The following is a 27,103-nucleotide window of genomic DNA, read 5'->3' as shown; positions in this document are numbered from 1 at the left end:
TACAACTTTTTTAGTGCGGCGCTCTTGGAGACAACAGTGCTCTATGTTGAACGCTCAACTATAAGCGGCAGTGCGGCACTTTGCGACTGTTTTCTGCTTCAGGTCTATAATAGATCTAAGCGTCACTGAAAGGCTCCGCTAACCGAGTCGAACTGCGCGTCATGCATAAAGCACATGCATAGAGCGCACAGGGAAGAATGGAGTGGAATAAGACCTCGAGAGATCAGTTTAAATTCAGAGATGCACTGTGTCTACAGCAAATAAAAGCACGCTTATAACGCCCTTTAATACCATTCAGTGCATTGCAGAGTTTGTGTATTGATGGTGTGCGTTTTGCGAGGATCTGGTTAAGTCTTATTTGGAGGGATATCAGCGTGCAGAGCACGGATTTACTTTTTGTTAGAGGCAGTTTGCATGACTGAGGTAAGGCTGCATACCATGGGTGCTCTAGTGCCATTAATATTAGCGCTCTCTCTTGGTGCTGCGTGGGGATGCCAGCTGCCCCACGACTGGAGACCTCAGACTGAAGCGTGCAGGGCAGAACTAGCGGAGATAATCGTCTTTGCCAAGGTGCTCGCCATCCATAAGGAGTCTTACAGCGTGTACAACTACCTGCCGTGGCAGTACGAAACAGATCTGTTCTTCTCCGCGGAGATCGAGCTGTTGTGCGATCAGGCATGGGGCAGCATGCTGGAGGTGCCAGCCGGCTCCAGGTTCAATGTGAGCGGACTGGGATATTTCAACTGCTACTCATACAGCGTCATGGAGAATAACTCCTACTATTTCTTTCTGAGGTAAGAGTTAGGATTTGCTCATCTTAACTCTGTCAAAATCATAAGTTGGGTGAGACTAGGCTGGAATGCAAATGTGTAGGCTAGTCACCATATGAGAGAGACTTATAACTACATGTCAAGATGAGGATTTTTGTCTTATAATGGGATGGCTTATAAACATTGTTCATTTAACAAAAGGAAAACCATGCATATGAGCACTACCATGAGTATAGTTCAATATGTATGACTAAGGGCACTAACTGTCCTCTTTTTTAGGTCAGAGCATAAGCTTTTATTTGCCTGTGGTTATGTTAATGCATGGTCCACCAGGGAAATTCAACCAAAATTAAAAACTGTTAAAATGAAACAACGCTGATCTTCCATATTATGTTCATTAATGACTAATGCAAATGGGATAACTTTGTCTACTGTATAATCACAAAGAATATTGTAAATCTTGTAAGAAAAAAAAATAGCTCTGGCTCATATTTGTTTCTGTGTTTATAGTAAGAATTAAGTCAAACTGGCAGATGAATTTATATGAGATGAAGTAGCTCACAGACCAACTACATACTGTAGAAGTGCAACTCATATGGATAGGGAAAACAGAGAGATAATTTTCGATTCACTATTGTCATGATTTTTCGTTCTTTTTTTTTTTCTTCTTTTTTTTCCACACAAACACACACTTTGGAAGTGGTTCATGTTGTAGCCTAAAGTCTTGTATCTCTAGACAACCAGACTGTTTCGCTTGTGTTTCCTGTCTCGCCCCTCCGGTCCAATTAGTTACACTGAAGGATTTTCGACTCCCTCATGTCGTGCTATACTCATCACACTCAGGACTTTTCTGGCAAAGTCTTTTACTGTGACAGGCAACACTTCATACACTGATTGCAAACCAGCTTCCCAGTCCTGACAATATCACCTGAAACAAATTTACTGAAACAATCTTTCTTTTCGAACCCTTCAAACAGCTGTAACTAATAGTTAACAGGATTTAACAAAAATACACAGATAGAAAACCTGCAGGCATATGAATGTATATAGTAGCAACATCTTTATGGGGCTGTTGAAATTCTTAGATTTCATCAAGGAGATGCTAATAAGTATAAAGCATCATATGGTTCAGTTTCTGTTTTTAATTACAGTGGCTGCACTGTAGCGCGTTTACAGGGTTTAAATAGGGTCACTGTAAGTTACCATAAACATTAACCGAGAAACTGTGTGAAGGCAGCAAATTGATTTCACATTATCCTAAAATTACATTTTGATTAAGGCAGAGGCTATTTGCACTAAGTTCAAATAGCGATAGATGCTATTTGCACTCAGTGTAAATAGTGGCAGATACTATTTGCCCCCTTATTTCAATACTAACAAACAGGATAGGGGTATCCCACAGACACCCTACACTGTACACACCCTACACCAACCCTCACAGCAACCCCTAAACCTAACCCTAATTTTCCATGGTCAGTTTTCGTAAGGGTAGTCTCCTGAGACTTTCGTAAAAGGACTGATACAGTCTACACACAATCAAGCCATCCCCCCATCGCCCAGACGATGAAGGGAACATGTGTGATCAACCGACCTCGCAAGAGCATTCTGGACGGGAAAGTGTTATAAACTGCAGCAAAACTCAATGTATTATAATATCAACACAATGATTGATCTTTCAATGTATCAATCAAACTGACTCAGAATGCTGACAATTTCTGACATGGTTTTCCATGAATCATTGTTTTATTGTATTCATGTAAGTGGTAACAGAAACATGATATAGCACAGTGAAATCAATGACAACAACAACTCCTCCGTCTTTCCAGCACTCATCTCCATTATCTCACAGGAGACAGATGATGCGAGTTTCACTGTATTTTCTCATTGGCTGTCGCTGCGTGATATCGCTCTGCATTTGCATAAAGTTTCTCAACTTTGTTGCATCTCTTGACATGCCCACATCCTCTCATCAATGGTCGCTGTTGCTCATGTCGCTGGAAGTCGCCAGCTGTCAAATCAATGGCCTCCTGTCGCATCCAATGACAAAAGCGCTGACAGTGGGAACAGGGCTTTAAGCGACAACCATAGATTTAATCATTTGTATTATTTTAATTTTTGTGTACATTTTTTTAATCGTTTCTCTGATTTCTATTTGTGAGGAAGAAAAGCTAGTGAAGTTTCTGACCAGCCCTCGAGCAGCTGCAGTCTTCCCAAAACACACACACCAATTGTGATTATGATTATACGAATGCTCCGTTTCTGTTTCAGTCCAACTCATTTTATGCTCAGGCATACATTTTATGTTTTTTATTCTTTAACAAAAAATATTGAAAAATTTATGTCATTAAAAAATGGGTTCTTTGCCGATGTAACTTTTAAACATATTTTAAAGTGTATCCCGTATATAATGATGAATGCATGGATGTATCTGGGCTAAGCCCCGGATATCCACTGACCCTAGAGCCGCCCCTGGTTTCCACCAGCCTATTGGGGTTTAAATAGTTGCATTGTGTGGCTAGTGCTATTTACACCTAGTGCAAATACATATTCACACCATTTAAATAATGATTATGAAGACAATCTTTTTTTTTTCTTGAATCGTGCACAATAAGGAAAGTGTAAAAATAGGGTCAGTTTTTGTGTTGTGTTAACTTCAAATAGCTGCATCTCATTCCTTATGATACACTTTTAGCATGCAACCTCTTCAAATGGTTATACAGGTTAAAGCAAAATCATTGTTGCAAATGCTGCTTAGATTCTGTAACTATACTATAGATTGCAGCTTTTCTCAGTCTGTGGGAAAGCTAATCTACAGGTTAATACTCATTCTCCCAGTTTCAGAAACAAAGCAGTTAAAACAGCATTGGAATTCCGTCTGCCCGACCTAATTACACAGCACCTACAGTGTCTAACTGCTCAGGGTTACATGAAGGCAGAAGGTTAGAGGTCCAAGAGAGTGCGAACAGACTGTTTTGGCATTGCATCATTGGTTTGGGTTTTAAGTTTACAGTTTGTGTAATTTGTTATCTTAAAGAGTTTACATTAGAAAAGTCTGTTTAGTGCTAACAGGTCAGCACTGACCTCCCCTCTTCATTCCCTTGATCTCTCGATGAACTTGGGGTGTTGAGCTTGTGGACACCTGTTTACACCCAGCTTCTTTTACCCCAATGTTCCTTTGTCCCATCTCATCGCTGTTAATGAACATCAGTGGGGGCTGCTGCTTTTAAGGGAAACGCAGATCACTTATCAATTGCAAAGTGTACTGAGATTTTTTATGTAATTTTTTTTTTTTTATTTATTTTTTATTCTACAATGTTGCTACCAAAAGCTGCTGTTCAAAGTATTAATCCAATAATGACATTAAAGAAAAAAATAATTACAATGTCCAAAAGTCCAATGTAAATAGCACTCATGAAGCTCCCTTAGCATGGCATCCAGGTGGTACCCAGAATGACCTATTTAGGGCCTCTCTAAACATCAATTTTTGATTTATTAAAATCTAATGGTACTGGTACCGTATGTGCCATAGACACCAAGCATGGTGTCAGTAGGATTCTATGGGCTGTGCGTCCACCGACTTTCATGGACATATTCATGTAGAAAAAAGCAGATTACATTACTTAAACAGAGCGATAGGGATGTGTGATATTCACACTTTAATTAATAAAAGGCACTAAGAGTGATATGTAGCTTAATATACAGTATATACATAGATTATATTAACTGTTTTAGGGGAAGCCATGCTTCCCATTTCAGTTGTCGCATACATAAATGTACAACTTTTACTCCCATAGAGTTGTTCACCCAAAAATGAAAATTCTCTTATCATTTGCTCACCCATATGCCATCCCATATGTGTGACTTTCTTTCTTCAGCAGAACACAAAAAAATATTTCTAGAAGAATATCTCAGCTCTGTAGGTCCTTACAATGCAAGTGAATGGTGATCAGACCTTTGTAGCTCCAAAAATCATATAAAAGAATCATAGAAGTAATCCATAAAATTACAGTGGTTAAATTAGTCCTTTTTTACTCTAAATCACTCACTATCTTTATAATTTCTTCTCCATGCAAGTATTTTTGCAGTGGGCTGTATTTAAGTAAGCATCATAGGCAACTTTCGTAACAGTATAGTAACTGTAAGCATACATGTATACAGTTTTAACAAGGCACGGCGGCCCCTTAGCACGCCAGAGCAAAAGTTTGAAAAAATTTGACTCACCGTTTATCAAGCGCCAAAACTTGGTGCAGAACATTTTGAAATCATGTGTAACAGTATAACAGTCACATGAAGTCCTCTTTGCAACCTGAACCTTTCAGAACGTTCAATCTTTGTGACACCTGCGCTAAAAACAAGTGAGATGCAGCGCAACAAATAAAACAGAACGCAGATGTATCGACTTGTATTTTTTTAATTCGAAGGCTCTTTTAACTTGACATGGTGTCTAAAAAATGTTGCGGTCCTGTGCGAGACGCTAAAGAAACAGCAAGTGCAACAGTCAAGACGTCTGTCCAGCATGTGTATGTGAACGGCCGCAAACTCATCCATTCGCGCAAATCTGTGAGTGAGAATGTGTGCGCGAAACAACTTACCTCTTTATTTTTTCATTAATTACTACCCCTACCCGAACCCGAAGTCCAACTTTAAAAATGGACCCAAACCCGGCCCAAAACACGGCAGTGTCTCAAGTTCTGTAAGGCCTAGGTTGGGTTGCAGACTTCTAGACCCAGCCATTTTTGCAAAATTGCATTTCATGTAAAACTATGACTAATCTGGATTTGAGAATTTCTGGCACAAGAAATTTCTTGATATATTTTATTTTAGAGTAAAACCTTTGAGACATGCCCTGATGTCATGCAGTGATCATTTTCACATAGGGCACATGGAAGGAAGGTCCTGTAACTCTCCAATGTGTTTCAGTTAACAAAATCCAGAAACAATCCTCCAGGGAAACACTGGAATTTCAGAGCATCTTTAAAAAAACTGTACTCTAAATCCCACGTTAAAGGAATAGTTTAACAGTATAACAGTCTGTTAAACCGACTGTTATAGTTGTTGTTGTTCACCCAAAAATGAAAATTCTATCATCATCTACTCACCCCTCAGGTTGCACGGTGTATGAATTTCTTTCTTTCTGTGGAACACAAATGATGATAAGCAGAATATTCACTGTGCTGTTTTCCATACAGTAAAAGTATATGAATGGTGATGAATGCACCATAAAAGTAATCCATATGGCTTAGGGAGCTGTAGTTGGGAATATTCATTACAAGGGGAACATTTGAAAAATAATTTTGTAAATTTTGGACTGTTTCTCACACAAAGCTATCATTTGACTTCAATAGATTTGAAATATTGCCCACAAGTGGCATGGACTACTTTTATGGTACTTTTTTTTTTCCTTGTTGGAGCTTGACAGTTGTGGTCTCTGTGAACTGTCACTACATGGAAAAGAGCAGCACGGACATTTTTCAAAATTTCTTATTTTGTGTTCCACAGAAAAACTAACAGCATATGGGTTTGTAAAGACATCAGGGTGAGTAAATAATGACAGAAGATTTTGTTTTTGTTTTGTTTTTTGTTTTTTTTAGCTATTCCGTTAAGATTTTGTGGGGATCTGTGGTGCATTTTTTCCAGTGGGTGTCATTTTGCACTCACTCCATGTCGTCAGTTTTGAATCAGCAAACATTTCCATTGTGTTCTCTAGTGACTTCCATATTTCTTTTCATATTTTCCAAACAAAAGTCTGCAAAGCTGTCCACAATTCATCACAGCATTCGGCAGCCAGACTGAATTCTGGAGAAGACAAAAAGGGAAACACTCCTTCCAAATGCCCACTTGTTTGGCTGGACTTTGGGTTTTGCCTTAGTCTACATGCACAACATGCCTTTTTATGTCCCATATGTCATGAACCTGAGCCACGAACCAATCAGACAGATGGTTCCAGTTTGGCAGCCCAATTCTTGCCAGTCAAACCATCAAAAGCCTAAGAAACTGGAGACGCTCTGCATGGAAACAATAATTAATGCAATATGGTGCACAGAACAGCTACATTCGGTGGTGACTTAAAGCTTTTCTTGAGAGGCTTAGAGTTTGTACTTTTTTTTTTCCTTTCTTTTTTTTTCTTTTATAAAGAGGGTGGCCAGTGAATCGCTGGAGGATTTGAGAGATTACATTCTGAAGACATATGAAAATGTGCAGGATATCTGGGGAACCCCTCTGAAAGCTATTAGTTAACATTATAGTAGAATAAATATACAGTATACCCTCATACAGACATAGGGCCGTCATATGGTAATCATGCATATTTTTGAGTCCTGCCTAATGATGTCTAATGCACTTTTACGTAAAGTAAGGATCTGTATCTATTTAGAAGTTATTTTGGTGGCACTTGCAAAATTCTGTTAAGGAATGTGGGGAGATGTTTGCAAAAATCATACTTAGTATGGTTCTCATAGTTAGTATGCCTAATAAAAATATATTGCATTGTGGCATAATCTATGCAAACTGATTTGCTGTCTCTGTATGTCACAAATGGAGCTTAGATGCAATCCCACTTTCTAAGGTACATAGGCTGTAATCTGCAGCATGTTATCCAAACATTTGTATTCAGTATCTTTTTTCTTTTTTTCTTTTTCTGCAAACGGACTGCCACTTTAATTTAGCAAAGTATTCAGCTATTGCATGGCCAGCAAGTACATGTTTACTAAATATTTATCTCTGACTCATAGAAGATCTTTTTGAAGGTTTAGGAGAGTGGAACACTGAACTTCCTTAAGAACTTACTTTCATAATTTAATTTTGTAACGTAATTTCATGTCTTTTTGTTTTTATGGCCTTACATTTTTTTTCCCGTTAAACACAAAAGGAAAATGTTAAAGAATTTTCATGCTGCTCTTTTCCATTCATGGACAGTTCATGGTGACCATGTCTGCCAACCTCCAAAAAGGACCAAAAAAATCAATAAAAAATTGGTAGTCAAAGTCTTCTGAAGCCTAAATATGCATTGTGTGAGGAAAAGAACAAAGTTTTAGTCATATTGCACTAAAAATCTTCCCATCCACTGTAACTCTCTTATCTCATTCTCCATTCAACATATATGAACATTCGAGAACCAATGGTATTTGGCATCAATGATGTCAAACCTGGCTTGACATTTCAATGGACCATTTTTTATTCTAAAGGTAAATAAGATTTCAGAGCTTCGGTGGAGGGGAATATTATCAGTGAATAATGACTTCAATTTTGGTCTGTTTGTCACACATAGCTGTTGTATGGCTTTAGAAGACTTAAAATATAGCATGCAAATCATGCAGAATGGACATTTATGTTCCATTTTGAAGCAATGGTCATGATCACCCATGAACTGTCATTGTATGGAAAAGAGCTGCATAAAGATTCTTTAGTATTTCTCCTTTTGTGTTACACAGGGAAAATAAGAGCATACAGGTTTGGAATGACATAAGGGTGAAAAAATATATATTTGAGAATGAACTAGCCCCAATAAGAATTGTGTTTCTTATTTCCAAATCATTCTTCTTCAAAAACTACTATAAAAATCATTAATGGAACCATTAAGAAGCCAAAATCGTTAAGATAAATCAGAATTGGAACCAGAATCCTAAAATTCCTTAAGTACTTAAGTTTAATACTTAGGGTTTGTTCAAATCCTTAATTCTGAAGTATGAGCAATAGTAAAAGTGGTGCTTGCTAAGGCCTCTTGGGAATTTTGGCATCCTAACACACACACACACACACACACACACACATGTTGGTGCAGCTATCATTATGAGGACTCTCCATAGACATAATTTTACTGTACGAACTATAGATTCTATCCCCTAACCCTACCCCTAAACCAAACCCTCACAAAAAAAACTTTCTGCATTTTTACATTTTCAGTAAAACAATGTTAAGTGATTTGAATTATGGGGACACTAGAAATGTCCTCATGAACCACATTTATAGCATAACTCCCTTATAATTACCAGTTTGTAACCTAAAAAAAAGTCCTTGTAAACCACTTAAACCTGCCCACACACACACACACACACACACTGAATTGTCATTTGTATGCTGTAACAGTTATTTCTTTCTTCCAACCAAAACCTGCATCATAAAACACTTCCCAGGTAAATGACTAACATAAAAAAAAATATATTGTCTGCCTTTGGTCAATTTCTGATTACACTTAAGAACTGCAAACCATTAAACTTGCATTTCTCTACCATCAGAGAGTACAAACACAAATCGACAGGAAAAAAGTGAGATTTTCCTGCAGGCTGATGGTGGCAAACCGCCAACAATCACACGCTGAATAATAGAGAACAAGTGTAGTGGAGAGTCCTAGATGAAGAGAGTGTCTTGTTTCCCTGCTTTGTGCCAATGTAACCACGGTTTTTGTATTAATATGTTTCAAACCACCCATGAAACTTTGATACAGATTTTCCTCATTTCCTCACCACTGGAAGGTGTGTGCGTAAGTGTGTGTTGAAGTTTGAGAAACTGCAGGCCAAAACAGCAAGAAACCAGCCAGAGAGCAGCTTTGAATGCCAATCAAGTAATTAATTCTTTGCTCACACAGATACAAATAAATAAGAAAGAACACAGAAGAAACAATAGACCTTCCTAAGCTACATGCAAAGTATAATTCCTCTGACATTTACAGTATGCTGTATTAACCTCTTATTTTTATTAGATATATTTTCACCGCTCTTTTTTGTTTTAAACCTAATACCTTTGCTAATGCGTTTAGAAAAATACACAGGCAGCTCTAATGCAAACACATATATGTAAAGAAAACAAATACAGCTGTCCCTGCATCCTCTTTATTGATACCTCCCCTCATCCTGACCGTTTCCCTGTGTAAAAATACTGTATATGGGTCATTGACATTAAGTGTCCCAAGTGGTAGCTTACTATTACAGCGCCCGGGACCCACACAGGATAGACAATAAAACACACATATATGTGTGACTGTCACACATTGAACTCATGAGACCCTTTATTTTGAAATATCTATGAGACTCTTAATCTGAAATGTATAACTTCTGTGGTGTTTGTCTTCCTGTTCATTGCCCCAATTGTATCCCAGGTGTTCCTCGTTTTCTTGTTAGCCCATGTGTATACTGTATATACCCTCTTGTTCTGTTCCTGTGTCGGTTCTTGTTTGTATGTGGTGTAGGGGCGGATCTAGATTTTTTTTATGGGGTGGCAAGGGGGTTGCAACACCAAAGCAAGCACCCATGCCTAGTTCTTATGGATTAAGGTACAAATCTCTATTAAATCTCTATTAATGTAATGTTTAATGTGTTTGTTCATGTGTTTCATGTCATGTGGTCCCCATGTCATGTGATTTCATGTTTCTTGTTTTCATTGGTTTATTGTCTTGTTACCTTGTTATCAGTTCTGACTTGTCATTGGTTATCATTGTCATGTTTCTCCCTTGTCCATGAATTTAAGCCTCAAGTTTGCCATTGTCCATTGTCAGGTATTGTTAATGTAACATTGTTTGTGAGTGTAACTTTGTTGGATGGTTCATGTCATGTCATGTGAAGTCAAGTTTAATCAAGTCAAGTCAAGTCAAGTTAAAGTCAAGTTCATGTTTTTGTATTTTGTTCACGTTGGGAGTTAACGGCTTTGGAATTTCACGTTTGATAATAAAACTGCACTTGGGTTCATCACACGTCATCGTCTTTGTCATTGCCAGCGACAGCGTTACAGATATCGCAAGATTAACTCAGTGGTTCAAATCCTGCGTCTTCACCAGGGGAATCGATCCCTGGAAAATTATGTGGAGGACTTCTGCGCTCTGGCCTGCCGGGTGGACTTTAATGAAGTTGCTGTCAAGGATATTTTCCGGTGGGATTGAGTGAGCCGGTTTCCTCCTTGATGCCTGGCAGTCGCAGTTCCCTCAATCTGGCTCAGTATATCGACCTTGCCCTGCAGATAAGTGGTTCTACATTCACGTCATAGCCGCCAAGCCAGAGACCCACATCATGGCCGCCAAGCCAGAGTTCCACATCATGGCCGCCAAGCCAGAGTCCCACGTCATGGCCGCCAAGCCAGAGTCCCACGTCATGGCCGCCAAGCCGGAGTCCCACGTCATGGCCACCAAGCCTGAGTCCCACGTCATGGCCGCCAAGCCAGAGTTCCTCGTCATGGTCGCTGAGCTAGCTCCATCTTTTTCCCCAGATCCGAATCTACTCCATGCCATGTCACAGCCACGAATCAGTCTACTCCATGCCATGTCACAGCCACGCCTGAGTCTGCTCCATGCCATGTCACAGCCACGCCTAAGTCTGATCCCTGTCATGTCACAGCCATGCCTCAGCCAGCTCCATGCCATGTCACAGCAATGCCTCAGCCTGCTCCATGCCATGTCACAGCCATGCCTCAGCCTGCTCCATGCCATGTCACAGCCACGCCTCAGCCTGCTCCATGCCACGTCATAGTCACGCCTGAATCTGCTCCATGCCACATCATAGCCACGCCTGAGTCTGCTCCATGCCATGTCACAGCCACGCCTGAGTCTGCTCCATGCTTCATCATAGCCATGCCTTAGTGTGCTCCATGCTATGACACAGCCACGCCTCAGTGTGCTCCGTGCCATGTCACAGCCAAGCTTCAGTCTGTTCCATGCAAGGTCTCAGGCTCACCTCTGGTCAACGAACCAGTGTTGCAGGCCTTGTCCATTCAAGAGCCATCTCTCAGTGGGATATTTGAGCTGGAATTGGTTCCCGCCCTTGTACCCACCCTTAGTTCTCCTGATCAGGCAAGGGGAACTTTCGACCCTCCGACCCCAGTTAGACCCTCCAAGCCCTGGAGTCAGCCTTGGTTCTTCGATCCCTCAGTCCCACCTTGTCCCTATGTCCCTTCAGCTCCACCGTGGTCCTTCAGCCAATCGGCTTCTCTGGGGTCCCTTGTCCCTCCAGCTCCGCCTTGGTCAGTCGGTCACCTGGCTCCGCCTGTCCTCTCCTATCCTCCAGCTTTGCTTAGTCACTCCGAGCCTGTGGCTTTACTGAGAACCTCCTTCCCTACGGCTTCACCTTGGTCCTCAGTCCCACTGGCTCCGCCTCTGTCTTCCGATCCCCCAGCTTTACTTCGATCCTCCGAGTCTACGGCGCTACCTCGGTCCTCTGAACCTCCGGCTCCACCATGTCCCTTCAAGCCGTCGGCTACTCTCCGGGTACCAAGTTCCCTGGTGTCACCCTTCCAGTCTCTCATGGCTCCGCCTTCCATGGCTTCACCCCTCAAGTCTCTCAAAGCTCCGCCCCTCAAGCCTCTCATGGCTCCACCTTCCACTGGCATTGGCCTGATCCCATGCTTCACGCCCTGTCTTGCCAAGCCACGCCTCAATGTGTTTATTCATGTGTTTCATGTCATGTGGTCCCCGTGTCATGTGATTTCATGTTTCCCTCCATGTTCATATGTCTTGTTTTCACTGGTTTATTGTCTTGTTACCTTGTTATCAGTTCTGTCTTGTCATTGGTTATCATTGTCACATTTCTCCCTTGTCCATGTATTTAAGCCTTATGTTTGCCATTGTCCATTTTCAGGTATTGTTAATGTAACATTGTTTGTGAGTGTAACTTTGTTGGATGGTTCATGTCATGTCATGTGAAGTCAAGTTTAATCAAGTCAAGTCAAGTTAAAGTCAAGTTCATGTTTTTGTATTTTGTTCACATTGGGAGTTACGGCTTTGGAATTTCACGTTTGATAATAAAACTGCACTTCGTCATCGTCTTTGTCATTGCCAGCGACAGCGTTACAATTAAACACATAAAACAATTCTAAATGTTCCTTAGCTTGACATATAGAACTGGCAGTCTCAACTAAAAGTCACCTTATGCAGGCCAAATTGTTTTGTTTTGTTAAGTGTACCCATGGATGGAGAGTGCATGCATATCCCATGTTATTCTGCTTATAAAGTCCTGTAGACCTATCACCTTTGTAACAGCTGGAATAAGCCATTTGAAAGCGAACATTAACACAAAGTTAGGCCTAATAAAATAAAAACTGTATGATAATTGTTCTGTGGGGGGCAGTGCTGCGAAACTAATAAATATTAATGAAAATTATGTTATGCACAGTAAAAGATTCTTTTAAATTACCTGTTTAGATAAACAGTCGTTCTGAACGATTCAAGCACTCAAATATTTCACATCATATAGTAATTTTCTCTATCAGTCTTGGGATTTTGTTATTCAGTAGATGAACACATAGATAAGCACTTTAATTAAGAACATGACTGACTGGTCTGGTGCTGACTTTTTGCCTTCTAATTAGTCCTAATTAGCCCTAGGGGTTGTATAGACTAGTTTACTACAACTAACCTAGTCGATGCTGTCAGCCTGTAGTTGACTAGTCACTCTCCACATGATTTAAAAAAGGCGCCTGTAGGAAATACAGCAGATGTGAAGCCTAGTGGCTTTGCACTGAAAAGGCGCAGTAGCTCAAATTTAAGATGTTATGCCTGACTCACATTAAAAGACCCACACACAGAATGCACTTCAGAACTGATGTTTGTTTACTGTGTCACTCTGCTCAACAACGCAACATATCAACAACAATCTTACTTAAAATGGAGTACAATGACATGATGGAATCCACCCACTTGCATGCTGGATCCCGTTGCCATCCATAAGCATATGGTCAAGCGGCTGCAAGAGGATAGAGAGCCGTCTGCAGTTACAGGTATTCCAGGCTAAACAAAATATGTTCAGTTCAGACACTATGTTAACTATTAGCTACCTTACAGCTTGACTTATGCATACTTATTTTTGCACACTTTTAATAAAAAGGTGTTTACGAGGAGATAACGTAATGGTTGATGTTTTTTTTCCATCCGATCTGTTCATACAGTATACAAAAAAAGTGCTTATAATTTTCCCCTCAGTTGTCAAACTACTACGCATGTTTCCATGGCAACCTATTGAACCCTACACACAGTCTAACTGGCTATCTGATGCCTGATGACATTTTTGGTATGTTGATTTGTTTGTAATACATATAATTTCCCCCCAATATTTTATATATAATAAACCAACATTGCATCTGCATCTGTACATCAGAGATGTGGAACACATTTTGCTTTTCTATTCCACTGGAAAAGAGCACAAGCTGTGTAAAAACTGCTGACACTAAACGACACTAATAACAGCCACAACAACACTCATCATAATATTCAAAATAACACATTCCAGTGCCAGACTGCCACTCAAAACACACACAGATCAGATGAAATAGAAACTCCTACTCAAGAACTGGAGATGTTTCAACTGGATTATACACATACCTGACGAAAGTGATTTCAAAAAGTGTTGAGGACATGTCTCATCCATCTGCACCCATAATTGAAAGCAATGTATCCAATAATCATTCAGTGATGACTTAGAAACAACTGAGATATTCATCTTTTACCTCTTTTTTCCATGTATCTGTCCATGTTGTCATTGTTGTTGTGTGCTTGGGTCAACCCGTGCCATGAGTGCTCAAACACTGTACACGTGCTGCAGTAGCACAGCATGTCCGTGAATGGCCATTGACATAATCTATCACACGATTGGCCGCTGATGAAATCTATCATGTGATTGGCCGCTGCTGTGGTCACTCACTCAATAGGTCTGTGTTGTGGGCTCAGTTAAGGCAGTTCAAAATGAATAAACCCCTACACAATGAACATTTATTTTTTTATACTTCGGGATACTAATGCTGGGGTGGCAATGCTTATTCTTAGGGTGGCATTTGGCTCCAGATGCCACCCCGGTAGATCAGCAGTATGCTGGCCAATAATGCACCACATCAGGGATGTAGATCATCCCTGATGTGGTACGTTATTAGCCAGCATACTGCTGCAGAGTTTGTTACTTTCTTTTTCGAATGTTTACCTTCATCGTTGTACCCCGCCCCCCCAAAAGGGCGGCACCCGACACCCAAAAAATAAAATGACAATAGTCCATGGCTCCACCCTCCGAGTTTTCCATGGCTCCGCTTGCTCCACCTACTGTGGCTCCGCCCGCTTCGCTTCCTGAGACGGAGTGACGCAGTGCTAAGCAAAAATGTGTGTACAAATAAAAGTTGAATACTGTGGTGGATGATGGTGGGAGTCCTGCTTTCAGGAGCTCAAGCAGGTCGTCACTGCTGAGTTCACTGATGTGGATGTGACTGGCTTTGTCGGCCAGCAGGGGAGCTTTGAGATTGAGATCACTGGCCTTCTCAAAGCTAGAAACCAGTGCCTCCCCCTTTGAGGATGATATTATGGATGCTGTCCAAAGAGCCCGTGATGACCAGTAGGTGGAGAAGATTACCAAGAACTAGCCTCCTTGTGTCATTCTCTGACAACTCATAACCCTTCACGTTTGGCTTAATTTACTGTTCATGCACATCATATGTTGTCATGAAAATGCAAGACTTAGACTCAATAAGCAAATGAAATATATGTATAAAGAGAGAGGTCTGGTGCAGGATCCTTAAACATCGCCTCCTATTCACTCCTTCTGCCTGGTTGCTGGACATAAATGAGTATCGTAACTCTAAAGTCAGTAATTACGGTATGAGGCCTGCAGTCCATGCAGCCTTAAAGCAGGAGGAGAAAGATGGGGGGACGGTAAGGAGGAAGCCAGTAGTGAGGTTAATATCTGTATAGTGAGTTCCTGTTTTGATTAAGTCACATTGTCTGCTGGGGTCATTTTTATTCTGTTTATTTGTTGCCTTTTCATGTTTGGGGGTTTGTAATAAAGATTATATGCAAAATGTGTAATGATAATGCTAAAATATAAAAAAGGGCACACTGCACGAGTCTGTGTTTGTAGCTTGCTAGCCTGCTTAGCATTTACTCTTATACGTTCATCGTTTTATCCTTTGCTATCAGATCTAGTAGTTACTGTAGATAGAGCTTTAATTGTTGGTGACTTCAACATTCACATAGATAATGAAAATGACACATTGGGATAAGCATTTATCGATATTTTCTACTCTTTTGGATTCAGACAAATGTGACAGGAACAACTCATCACCATAATCATATGCTAGATTTAATTCTGTCCTATGGAGTTGATGTTGATTCTATAGAAATTCTACCGCAGTGCGATGACATCTCAGATCATTACCTCATTTCTTGTATGTTACGATCAGCTTATGTTACTCAATCTACACCATACTGTCATTTAGGTAGAACTATTCTTTCGACCACTAAAGATAGCTTCACTAATAATCTTCCAGAATTGTCTCACATACTCAGTAAGCCAAAAAGTCTAGAAGAACTTGATGTAATAACAGAAAATATAAATACAGTCTTCTCTAGCACTCTTGATAGTGTCGCCCCGCCCCCCTTTGATTAAAGAAAATTAAACAAAAAAGCCCCACACCATTATACAATGATCACGCTTATGCTCTCAAGAGAGCAGCTCGGAAAATGGAGCACAAGTGGAAGAATACAAAAGTCTATGTATTTCGCGGTGCATGGAAGGATAGTGTCTGTAGCCACAGACAGGCACTAAAAGCTGCAAGGTCATCATATTTGAGCAAACTCATAGAAAATAACCACAACAATCCTAGGTGTTTATTCAGTACTGTGGCTAAATTGGTTAGGAATAAAGCCTCGACTGAACCTGATATTCCGATGCAGCACAATAATAATGACTTCATGAATTTCTTTACTGATAAAGTAAAAAGCATCAGAAATAAAATTGGAACTATGCAATCAACTGTCACAGCACCTCAGAAAACAGTGTCTCATAATTTTCCTAATGAGCAACTTCAATCCTTCGCTGTCATAGGTCATGAAGGTCTAACAAAACTTATCAAAAAATCAAAAGCTACATCATGTTTGTTAGATCCAATACCAACTAAGCTCTTAAAATAGGTATTCCCTGTAATCTCAGAACCACTTCTTAATATTATTAACTCCTCGCTATCCTTAGGACATGTCCCAAGAAACTTGGCAGTTATCAAACTGCTTATTAAGAAGCCACAGCTTGATCTTGGCAAATTGGCTAATTATAGACAGATTTCAAATCTCCCATTTATGTCGAAAATACTAGAAAAGGTAGTGTCCTCCCAACTATGTTCATTTCTACAGAGAAATGGTATATATGAACAATTTCAGTCAGGATTTAGGTCTCATCACAGTACAGAGACTGCACTTATCAGAGTTACAAATGACTTGCTCTTATCATCTGATCACGGCTGCATTTCTTTTCTAGTGCTTTTAGATTTTAGATAGTGTTGCCTTCGACACCATAGATCACGACATTCTCTTGAATAGGCTGGAGTATTATGTTGGCATTAGTGGACTTGCATTAGCATGGTTCAGGTCCTATTTATCAGACCGCTACCACTTTGTATGTGTAAATGAGGAATTGTCAAATCAAACAAAAGTTAAGTATGGAGTGCCACAGGGATCAGTTTTAGGGCCTCTGCTTTTCTCCTTATATACTGTATGCTTCCCCTGGGAGATATTATCAGGAATCATGGAATAAGTTTCCACTGTTATGCCGACGATACCCAACTTTATACTTCTAAACCAGATGAAATTTCACAATTCTCCAAATTAGCAGAGTGTATCAATGAAATCAAGGAGTGGATGGCCAGAAATTTCCTTCTACTCAATTCCGACAAAACAGAGGTAATAATTATTGGACCAAAAACCTCTAAAAATAAGCCGCTAAAATATAATCTCTGTCACACATTAAACTCATGAGACCTTTATTTTGAAATATTTATGAAACTCTTAGTTTGAAATGTATATCTTCTGTGGTGTTTGTCTTCCTGTTCATTGTCCTAATTGTATCCCAGGTGTTCCTTGTCTTCTTGTTAGCCTATGTGTATATATACCCTCTTGTTCTTTGTTCCTGTGTCAATTCTTGTTTATATGTGGTGCATTATTAGCCAGCATACTACTGTAAAGTTTGTTACTTTCTTTTTCGAATGTTTACCTTCGTCGTTGTACCCTCTTCTTTTGTTTACAATTAAAGTTCTGCTTTCAGATTCTTACTCTGTCCTCTCTTCCCTTTACATACCCTGACAGCAGTGTTGTAGTGCTCAAGAACAGTCTCAAGACCACTTTTTGAAGGTCTCGGTCTTGTCTCGGTCTCAGACAAAGAGGACTCTGGATTTAATTTCAAGACCACAACTGCGGGGATATCACTAAATTGCCTGTGCATTGTCTGATTTATTTGTTAACATCATTACTGTGATTGGATTTAAAACTTCCTGCTTCAAATGCAAGCAATAACTTGACTCATTTCTAATTTGAAATTGTTGTCACTGTTAACGGCTGTCACCCCTCCCCACCCCCCTTCACACACACTCCAAGAAAGTGAATGCGGGAGACAGGAGATGAAACTGTGGTTGTCAGAGAGACTGTAATACAATTTGGCTACCTAAACCAGTGTTTCCCAACCACTGTGCCCAAGGGCATAGATTTGGCTTGAATATTGGGGGATTGTAGCATGAAGCACCTACCTGTTTTCATTTACATGTTACCTCCCCCCCATCCCCCCTGGAAACTACCCCCTGACTCTGCCCACTAGTGTGCCATGAAAGATTGTCAGGTGTGCCATGGAAAACTATCAAATTCCTCAAAATAAATAAATACAATTTTTTCACGGAATTTTAGTGAAGGCATAGAGATGGTAGAAGAGTTTTAAAGTCGCCAATTCACTATATTTTCCATTACAAAGTATTTTATGCAACCAGTTTAAATATTTTGTCCATCATAACATTATTGTTCTAACAAACTCTAGTCCACTGTCAAACGCAACTCCTCACATGCCCATAAAATTATGCTTCATCATCACACTTGTAGTAAAAACATTCAGTAAGTGAACCGAATAAATAAACAGAATACAACAGGTGTATTGTTTTACTCAAAGACTTAAAGCTGTTTATTTGTGCACAGCATAGAGTTACAGATATTATGAACAGATGTGGCTTACTTGTCACGTTTCTCTCATGAAACATAAAAAGATTATGAGAAACTGTTACATATGATTACTAAAAGCAAATTCTCCTATTTTAAACAAGTCCAAAAACACTGTGATACGATGTGTAGATTCTGAGGTACTGTAATCTTCATGGAGCATGGTTGACATCTGAACCAGTGAATGGAGGCCACGTCAAAATTTTATCGGCACTTAAAAAGAAGCATGAGGAAAGGTAAACTCAGTGATGCTAGCAAAGCTAGCTAGCTAACGTTAGCAATCTGCCTCTTGCTGCATTCCATTCAACTCAGAAAGTCGGATTTCCAACTTCCTACTGGGAAAAGTCAATGGAACGCAACTTGAAGTCGTAATTACAACTTGGAAAGTCTTGTGGAAATTTTAAACTCTGATTTTGCCGAGATGCAGGTGCGTGACGTCACACAATCTTGTCGGCACCCAGAAAGATGCACAAAATAAGTGATAAACATTCACTTTTGTTAAATAATATTGATCAATTTGTCAAAGTTCCTACATTACATTATATTAAAGCTTGTTCAACAAACGTTAGCAGAGTAGAAGGTGTTCAAAACATGGTAAATGATACTCTCTTTTAATAATCGTACACCTGTAGCACAAATGCTAGCGTTACAGATAGTTAATGAATTGAGTTGCTAGGAGACATCTCTGATGACAGTCAAACACCTGCTACACTAACAGGAGCATTGCAGTTTTGTTTCCTTTAACGTCATCTTCCGAGCATCTGGCATTGAAATGCCTTTAGTCGGAGATCGGAGATATCAAGTGGAATATCCCACATCCGATTTGAATGGAACACAGCATCTGTACCTAAACTCATCTTCACCCCTCACCCAAAGAGATTTAGCGAGTATTAGCTATAAAAATTTGCTACCTATTTATTTACTGTTTTTAGCATGCTAGATTCAGTTGCTTGCCAGCTATTTGCCACCTAGCTAGATGCGACAGCTACCTAATTTATTAAACATATATTGAGGGATGTAGCTAATGCAGTGTTAACTTTGTGAGAGATTGAGAGGAAAGGGCATGTAGAGACAAATTGTTGTTCCCAAGTTCCGTTTTTGCTTGTTATAAACAATGATGAGACAGGCCACATAAAGCTATGTAGCTAATGTATATAAAGTTATGTTAAATCAGCGTTAGCTAATGTCAGCTCTGATATAAACGTTACACACCACAGTAACGGTGAGAGAGCTAGAGATGTGACAGCAGAGAGTAGAGACCGAGTAATGCACCTCCACTTATATGAAAAATTTAAATTTTAAATAGGCTGCTTTGCTTATGTTTGGCATTCTTTGTTCTATTTTCTAGATTTAGCTATGTGGTTAGCAAACTGCACACGTTTATATAAGGCTTGTTTTTGGTTCAAAAACAACAAAAAAACGTATTATATTGTTTAAGAAAAGACAGAGAAAAATGAAGACTTAAGTAGGCTACTGAATAATTGTTTGATATATTCTGTACTTAATGATGTTTTCTAGGGGAAAAGTCATCCAGAAAACCTGATGGGATGCTTGCACAAAAATTTTTATTGTTTTAGGTGGATGATAAAACTTGGAAAAGAGTGTTGAATAAAATGAAATATATATGGCAATAAAAGAGGTGAATGAAGAGGAATCTTCATTTGTTTTCTGTGGGTGTTTTTATGGGAATGTTGATCTTTCAGATTAATTTGAGGAGTGCCTATGGTTTGCATGTTCCACATTTTATCATAATTGTTTTTCATGCAGTGTGGGACTCGGTCTTGACTCGGTCTCGCCCTGCCTTGGTCTTGGTCTTGGTCTTGACTTGGTCTCAACCCCTCAAAGTCTTGGTCTTGTCTTGGTCTCAATACACTCTGGTCTTGGTCTTGACTTGGTCTCGGTTTAGGTGGTCTTGACTACAACACTGCCTGGCAGTGACTTTGTGGCATTATATGATGAAAACGAATGATTTTGCTGCGCTAATTTTGTTTTTGTTTTTATTTTTATGGCATTTCCTAAGCATAGGACCACTGTAACAAGCTGAATCCAAATCCACTCTCTCTAATTAATTAGTTTAAATAAATAAATTATACATTTAAAAGTAGATTTGTAAATATTTTTCTAGGGTATTGTGGATGGCTGCCAAAACATTGCTATGTGGTTGCTAAGGTGTTTTAAATAGCTTTTAGAATATTTCTTTGTAGTTGCAAGGGTATTCTGGATGGTTGTTGGAGCGTTGCAAAGTAGTTACTTACTGGCCCAAAAGAGTCAATAGAGGCTATCTGATATTCTTGTCCCGATATATGACTTGAGTCCCTCCTTCAATGTAAATCTATAGGATTTTATTGCTTGTTTTATCATCCCCCAGATGAATTTAAATCCAATCACTGAAAAGTAACAGCACAGCTCTACCCAACAAGTTACCCAATTTGAGGTGTTATTCATGTCTGTTGCACCAATGTGCATGATGATCTCCACTTATTAGAATTTCCACTGAAATTCTTAAATATATTCTTATTCTAGAATGAGGCCTAATCCATACACAATGATAATTCAGCATAGTAATATTTTGTGTGTTGCATTTGTTCACAGAATGGATGAAAACTACAGCATCATTCCTCATGGCGTTAACTTCCAGGACCCCATCTTCCCAGACACCCCAGAGAACCATCGCATGTTTGCCAGCTTGTTCCAATTTTCCAACTGCACAGCTGGCACACAGGTTCACATGTACACTCCAGACTGGGAGGTGCAGGAGGACAACAGGGTGAGTGACTTTTAGTGCATTTATACCAGCAAAATAACAGTAGATGAAACCTCTTTTTACTTGTATTTGTCTCCCAGACGGTTCTCTAATTTCCTTAGTTTTGAGGCAGGTAAATAGGACAAACAGACAGTAGTCTGTCCTTTTTATCATATAAAAGCTTACAGATCTATTCAAGTACCACCAATGCCAAAGGAACACCTTCAGTATGACAGTTATCTTAAAGCTGTACCAATTAATTTGTAATTTCTGCACCACCAAACGAAATTGCAAAAATAAATATTTTCAAACAGCCTTCCGAATACACCCCCATCTTCTGTTGATCGAACAAAAAGATAATGCATGGAATAGCCTTCATCTCTCTAAAACAATAGACTTTAGGAGAAAATAGAATTTCAGGAGAAATGTGTTTCTTTTTGCTTAATTGTAAAACCAGAATTTGACTTGCAAGTGTAAAGCATGTACAATGGAATAAATACCACTTAAAACAATTATTTCAAACCGTAATAATAATTTGCAATTAATGATTTTGGCAGTATTTTTTATCAATTTAATGCATCCTTGGTGAAAGGAAGCATCAATTTCTTTTAAGAACAAAAATGTCTTTGTGTTCTAGAAATGGAAGCGTATATACTATATATAATTAAATTTTCATAAAGTAACTTGTAACATAATTACTTGAGTAGTTTTTTGGCAAGCTACTTATTTACTCTTACTTGAGCCATAATATTTCTCAGTACTTCTACTTGTACTCAAGTGAATTATTTTTTCAGTAGCAGTACTTTTACTTAAGTAAAAAATCAGTACTCTTTCCAGCACTGGTTACATTGTTGTACGTGAAACGCACCCCACAGGTTGCTCAAAACAAACAGATTGAAACACATTTTTCTAGCACCACAGAGACAATATTTACAGTTTTTGAGAAAATTAGCCTTCAAATGGTTTACTTATTGTTGTCTCTGCAAGCTGGGATAGGAGACATTTTTTTAACAGTGAAAAAGTTACACACTTCAGCCTTAAAGGTGACGTGTCCTACAATTCTCTTGGCTTGTGAAGAGGGATTAAAGGATGCTGACAGAGAACAGACAGATTGTTTGTGGCTTTGCATGTTGAACATAAAAAACAACATTGCAAGAAAGACATGCTTAAACATTAGCTTGTCTGCCACAGATATCCTGCAAGAATAAGTAGGCAACTTTTCTTGAGATCCAAACCAGCTGAAATGTGCAAACCTATATTTTGCAAAGTGAATTTGTGCTCACACTTAAGTGTAGGGTCTAAGTCTCAGGAGAATTGAGAGTAACGATTACTGGGATATTAACATTCCTCTCTGGTCATCTTTTCTCCTTTAGCTTTTCATTTGCCTTGGGAAAATGTGTTTCTCATAATGGTAGTGGTATGTTTGAAATCTAAGCCTTGCGTTACATGCATTCACACTGTTTTTGTAGAGCGATTTTTGTTATACCAGATGGAGTCTAAGCATTTGTGCATGACTTCATTATGGTTCATCTCAATTGCTTCAGTGTCGTATTGCTATGTCAATGTGTTGCAGAATTATACATGGTCAACTTTTTTTAAATTAATAAATCATTGTACATTCCAGTGTTCTTTTCAGTTACCTTTGTCTGAGGGCTTGTTCAGTCAGGTCCTGAATGCACATGAAAGGATTCAGTCATGGTAATGTAATCAGAATGTGTCAGGATGATATTAATTACTACATTTCTGCTTGTATCAGTAATTGGAACAAAAGTCAGAGTAAAAGTAAAGCGAAGTATGTCCAGAAAGTGAATGGCAAGTTCGCTCACTCTCAATGTCTCTTTCTGCTTTTAAACTGTCATCAAACAAGCAGTTCTGGCTGCATTTTATGTGAAACATAAAGAATGAAATAGTTAAGCAATAATCTTTCCCATAACATTCCCAGATGTCTGTGAGAACAAAGTCAACAAAAGTTTGATACACATAGGAATTGGAAGTAGCAGCCAATAGAAATCAAGCCTGTCTCCTTTAATTAATAATCATGTACAGGAAGCTGTGTTCAGACAACAGTGGTTGGATTAGCCAACTTGGTATCTTTTGTATATATCACCACTAATGCCAGACATAGGTTCTCATGACCTCAGGGTAGATACCGTAATATATTCCATATTGATGCCAGTTGTTATGTGTTTATATCACATAACTCTACAATGGCATCTGACCTACACACAGGTTCAAGTGCAAGTATGACTGTTAGATCTACAGGAAATCTACACTTACAGAAAGGGCCCAGCTAGCTGGCTCAGCTGTGACTAATTTCCAGATGTACAATCTTTTCGGGGCAAGACTCAAGAACACATGTGGGAGGCAAGCATCTAATACTTGGCTTTCCCCAGGCTTGTGATGTTACCATCACCTAACAAGTACAAAAAATGCTATCAAAAGTTTCTGATTAGTTTCAGCTGGTTTGATTTCCAGCTTCTAATCAAAGCCTAATTATAATACATCCCAATTAGTCACATTTCCTCATTATGTCATACTCCTTATTCCTTGATCAACATGCCTCACATACTGTAGGTCGAGCAACACAAAGAGCAATTTTTGTGTGTTTGGGAGCTGCAAGAATGCACATATTTGAAGGGTCAAATCAAAGAACATGTTATACCCGCTACGTTTTTCATTAAGCTACACTTGTGTTACAAGCTCTTATCAAACAAACTTGATTGGTTAGGGTTTATGGTTACACCCTGTCCTATGCAGGCACAGTGGAATAAATTGACAAGCATAAAGCAATAAATCACCATGTTATGGGGGCATTCACTGTAACAGCAATAAAGCGACCTAAAGTCTATGGGAGTTGGCAATTTGAGGCAACATGTGACAGTTTAGCGACTTGGCAACCAGTCGCTGTAAGTGTGGTTCAAAATCCCACTCCACTAAACTGCAAATTTTATCATTGAATAGCTATGTTCTGAATGGCTCCCCTTTTGAGACTTTGCTAAACATTTTCACTTTCAGTGAAAATTACTGATGAAAATTAACTAACCCCAAGTATAAACGATCACAAAACTCGTCCTGTGCTGTTTGTGCTACAGACATGAATAATGCCTTAAATCATATCAATTGCTGAGGAGAGCTATGATAAAACAGTAGCAATCACTTTGCAATGGCCTAGTTACCACACTGAACATCCTAGCAACCATATAGTAACATCCTGGCAACCACCCAAAACACCATAGCATCATTGTGGCAACTTTTGTACAAGCACTCACCACACACATTTTCTTCAGAAAATGTAAAAATCTAATTGTACATCATGCCATAAAACAGACTGCATCTTCATTTACTTGAAGATTTGCTACATTTAACATGTTGTTAAAGGAGCCAACCAGATGCCTAGTGTATTACAATATATAATTTTCAACTTATGGTCAATGTTTCACTTGAGAATTTCTTAATTAATCTTTGCAAAGCGAGCAAGGCACACAGCACAGTCCTATTTAGATTTATTACTTACTGTACCTCTGCTCACTTCATGTTTACTCCATTTTCTTTCCTTCAGCTATGGTGCTCCAACGTGCAGAAGGCCTTATTTGAGGAGGAAGAGAGAGTCAAAATTCTCTCTCAGAAAGTGAAGACCCTGGAGAAGGCCAACAACCACCTGAAGGACAAGGTGAAGAACATGAAACGTCTCTTGAGGCAGGCCAAACGGGAGACTAAGGAGTCACTTCAAAGCTTCAAAGAGCTTCACGAAGCTGAACCTGAGCTGTCCCATCCACAGCAGGACACCACGCAGGACCAGAAACCCGCTCTCAAGAAAATCCTGCCCAAAAAGCTCAAGAACTAACGTTCCTCCATGGGAGAAATGAAGATTGTAGTCAAAGTGTATTGCCAAATCTAGATGAAAGGCCACAGGTATCAATAAAGGTAGCATTGTTTTTGAAAGGTTCACAGGAATGATGAACCATCTACAGTAAATTATCATTGATGAACAAAATAATCCATCTTGGAAAGTGTCATTAAACTAGTTCAGTTGTTCTTTACAGACTCCATGCATTTTAGCCAAACAATTTTCATATAGCAGACTATATAATATCACTAAAATGCAAAACAAGAAAAAAATACACACAAACAATATTCTTACTTTATATTGATCAACACTTCATCATGATCCTCCATAAAATCTGAAATTATTTATAGACTGAACATTAAAAAAAAATTCAGTCCCCATAAACACAAAATGTTTGTTTTGTGGCTATAGTTACATGTCTATTAACTTTGAAGCCATCTATGTGCTAGTCTACTCCCTGAAAATTGACATAACCATTTGCAGATATACAAGTGTACAAAAAACGATGACTCATCTTGCATTACACAGGTTTTTGTCCAATCAAATGCTCTCTAGATGAGAATGTCCCTCTCACTTATACCACTTGCAAGAAGCAAATTATGGTTCATGGCTATGGCATAACTAAAGCCTATTGCCTATTAGCATTTTGGCTTGAATAAATAAATAAAGGGGCAAGTCCTTTCATATGTCCTGCCCAAGCACAAACTGTATTAATAGGAAATGTATCAACACAGGATAGAAAACTGCACTCGTCAGGAGATTTCATAGGGTCTAGGCCAATACAATCCAATGACAGTCAATAATAATTTTGTAAAAAAAAGGCTCGACTTTTATGCCTGATGTTGTTGGTAATCAGGCAGAGCCTGACAAGGTCACAGCTAAAGATCAGTGTTTTGTGAATTTATTTGCCATGTGATTATATGGAGTTATGCAGTGGGAACTATATTTTGGAACAGTGCAATGATACTGACTTCCAGTCTACCAAAAAAAAAAAAATTACAAATAATCATCCATTACTGTAAAAGTCTTTCAGCATAAACCCCCAAGAAACATCTATCTGTCTGTACAAGACAGACCAAAAATCTGGTTTGGGACATTGTGTAGAAGTGGTTCCATACTTAAATGACCTATGACCATTTATTGGTAAAAAATATGTTTTCAAGAGTCAGTACACATTAATTTGCTAGTTTGGCAAGCGCTCCTTTTTCCATTTGTTACCAATCTTGATTTTAATATTTTGTAAATGTTTTTTATACTTTGAGTGAATATGAGTTCTATAGTTGCAAACAAGGTGCTGAGCGCCTGATATACATAACCTAAAACATATTTTCTCGCGTACATTTTCACCATTTGTGTCAACTGTTTACTGACGTGATTTAAAGCTGGTGTTATTGATGTACAAGGGTAGGTATTACCATTACCTGTTTAACACATTCACATATATGCCAATGAAATAAACTTTGTTTTTCACTAAATATTTGCCCTCAGAGTTTTTATAGGTTTCATTAGTACGTATGTACTCATAATGAGGTACTAAAAATGAAATGTTTTTCATTTCGTTCTGAGCACAATTTGCACAGCATTTAAAAAATAATCTTTTCACTCTGGAACAATGAAAATTGACTTTATTCCCATTTTCTGTTATGTTCTTCAAAAACATTTTTCATATTTCATTAACTCTATCCCCAAATCCATACCCCAACCATCAGTGGAGTAAAATTTTAATTTTAGAGAGAAAATGCGACCTCCGAATCACACTCATCATTGATTATGTGAACGCAACTTACTTCCTAAGCTTGTTTAAGTTGGTTTGGCTGGTC

The 27,103-nt window shown here is 38.9% G+C and overlaps 1 protein-coding gene across 1 annotated transcript; it reads left to right on the top strand.

The window, feature by feature from the left end:
• Positions 1-15: 15 nt before the first annotated feature.
• On the top strand, positions 16-26,748 carry LOC127427952 (coiled-coil domain-containing protein 3-like). Its single transcript, XM_051675927.1, has 3 exons — positions 16-794; positions 21,286-21,460; positions 24,996-26,748. Exons 1-3 carry the CDS (start codon positions 415-417, stop codon positions 25,278-25,280), a joined length of 840 nt encoding a protein of 279 aa, XP_051531887.1. The 5' UTR covers positions 16-414; the 3' UTR covers positions 25,281-26,748.
• The last annotated feature ends 355 nt before the right edge of the window (positions 26,749-27,103 follow it).

This window comes from Myxocyprinus asiaticus, chromosome 37 (genome assembly GCF_019703515.2).
Source record: "Myxocyprinus asiaticus isolate MX2 ecotype Aquarium Trade chromosome 37, UBuf_Myxa_2, whole genome shotgun sequence".
NCBI classification, from domain to species: domain Eukaryota; kingdom Metazoa; phylum Chordata; class Actinopteri; order Cypriniformes; family Catostomidae; genus Myxocyprinus; species Myxocyprinus asiaticus.
The sequence above is the reverse complement of the archived record's forward strand: the minus strand, read 5'-3'. Positions and strand labels throughout refer to the sequence as shown.